At 31.6% G+C, this 1,247-nt stretch overlaps 1 protein-coding gene across 1 annotated transcript; it reads right to left on the bottom strand.

Moving 5' to 3' along the window:
- Positions 1-44: 44 nt before the first annotated feature.
- Positions 45-1,140, bottom strand: Tsp_14515 (interactor protein; the record flags this gene model as incomplete). Its single annotated transcript, XM_003368325.1, has 3 exons — positions 45-153; positions 216-284; positions 963-1,140. Coding segments are annotated over 3 exons (356 nt in total), but the record flags the coding sequence as incomplete, so codon positions are not given.
- Between the last annotated feature and the right edge of the window lie 107 nt (positions 1,141-1,247).

The following is a 1,247-nucleotide window of genomic DNA, read 5'->3' as shown; positions in this document are numbered from 1 at the left end:
AATTATAAACAGAAACAATATATATATAGATTAATTGATTGAGTTTACGACGTTACAGATGGAGCAACACCCGCCGAAGCACGATGGTGACAATGAACAAGCTGTTCTGAATCAACATAACCGATCGCAGCCAAGCCAAGCTTTTTCAACCATCTGAAAACAATACATAATACATACTGTGATAAGAAAAAGTGAAACCAAACAAAATCACTCACAAAAGCATCTCGTGGTAATGCTCACATTTGAAATACAAAATCATATCTTCATTCTGAATTTTGAAAACACTAAAAAACAAACAAACAAATGAAAATTAATCAACAAAATTACATTTCAAAACACAAAAACCAATGAAAAAAAAGCTAAATAATCAATTTGCAAAGCACAATTACTTGAAAACAAACGAAATTAAACGTTGTAAAGTTCGAAATATGAACAGCAATTTTTCACTTCTTATCACTTGGATATATTGAGTGTTACAAAAAAAATGCATCAATTTTAATAAACACAACATTCAGAACTTCTCTGTTAGGCTACCATGCAACCACAGATTGTGATATGAAATGTTGAAAAATGATAAAGTATTATATTTTTATAATAAAAAGTAATAATCTTATAAATAATATACGCAATACGACACTGCAAAACGGGACAAAAATTACTGACGAAACATCAACAGCTTACCCTGATTGCGATCGTTGCGACTGTACAGTAGAGAATATATGAATTACACAAAAAATAACTAATTGTATAAAAAAAGAATAGCAGAAATAATAAGAAAAGAGAATGTAAAAAGCTTACTTCTTTTTCCGGGTCTTCATCTCCGGGCCGGGTGGACAAATTTTACATTTGGAAAGCTTGATCACTAGATCGGGTTGAAAACTCTGAAACAAAAAAAATTCAAATTCGAATTTACAAAATCTCAAATTTCGTAATTTAGAATGCTTTTAGAAAAACAAAGTCACCGTACTTCGGCGTCAACGTAAATGTACAAGAAAACACCTTTGAGTACGAGCCATCGTTTCACCCATCTGTGGATGGAGTGACGCGTTCGAATCCCTTCGCAACGTGCTTGATAAACCCATCCTTCAAAATTGACACCAGTATACGTTCTTGGCGACGAGAGATCCACATCCGTTATATCTGAAAAACAAAACAATTTTTCAATTAAATAAATAACAGGCACAACAAATAAACAAAATAAATTAATATAACAAAAAAAACATTTCCAACTGTTATTATTTGAGGTA

Source organism: Trichinella spiralis, assembly GCF_000181795.1.
Source record: "Trichinella spiralis strain ISS 195 chromosome Unknown Scfld2670, whole genome shotgun sequence".
NCBI lineage: Eukaryota > Metazoa > Nematoda > Enoplea > Trichinellida > Trichinellidae > Trichinella > Trichinella spiralis.
The sequence above is the reverse complement of the archived record's forward strand: the minus strand, read 5'-3'. Positions and strand labels throughout refer to the sequence as shown.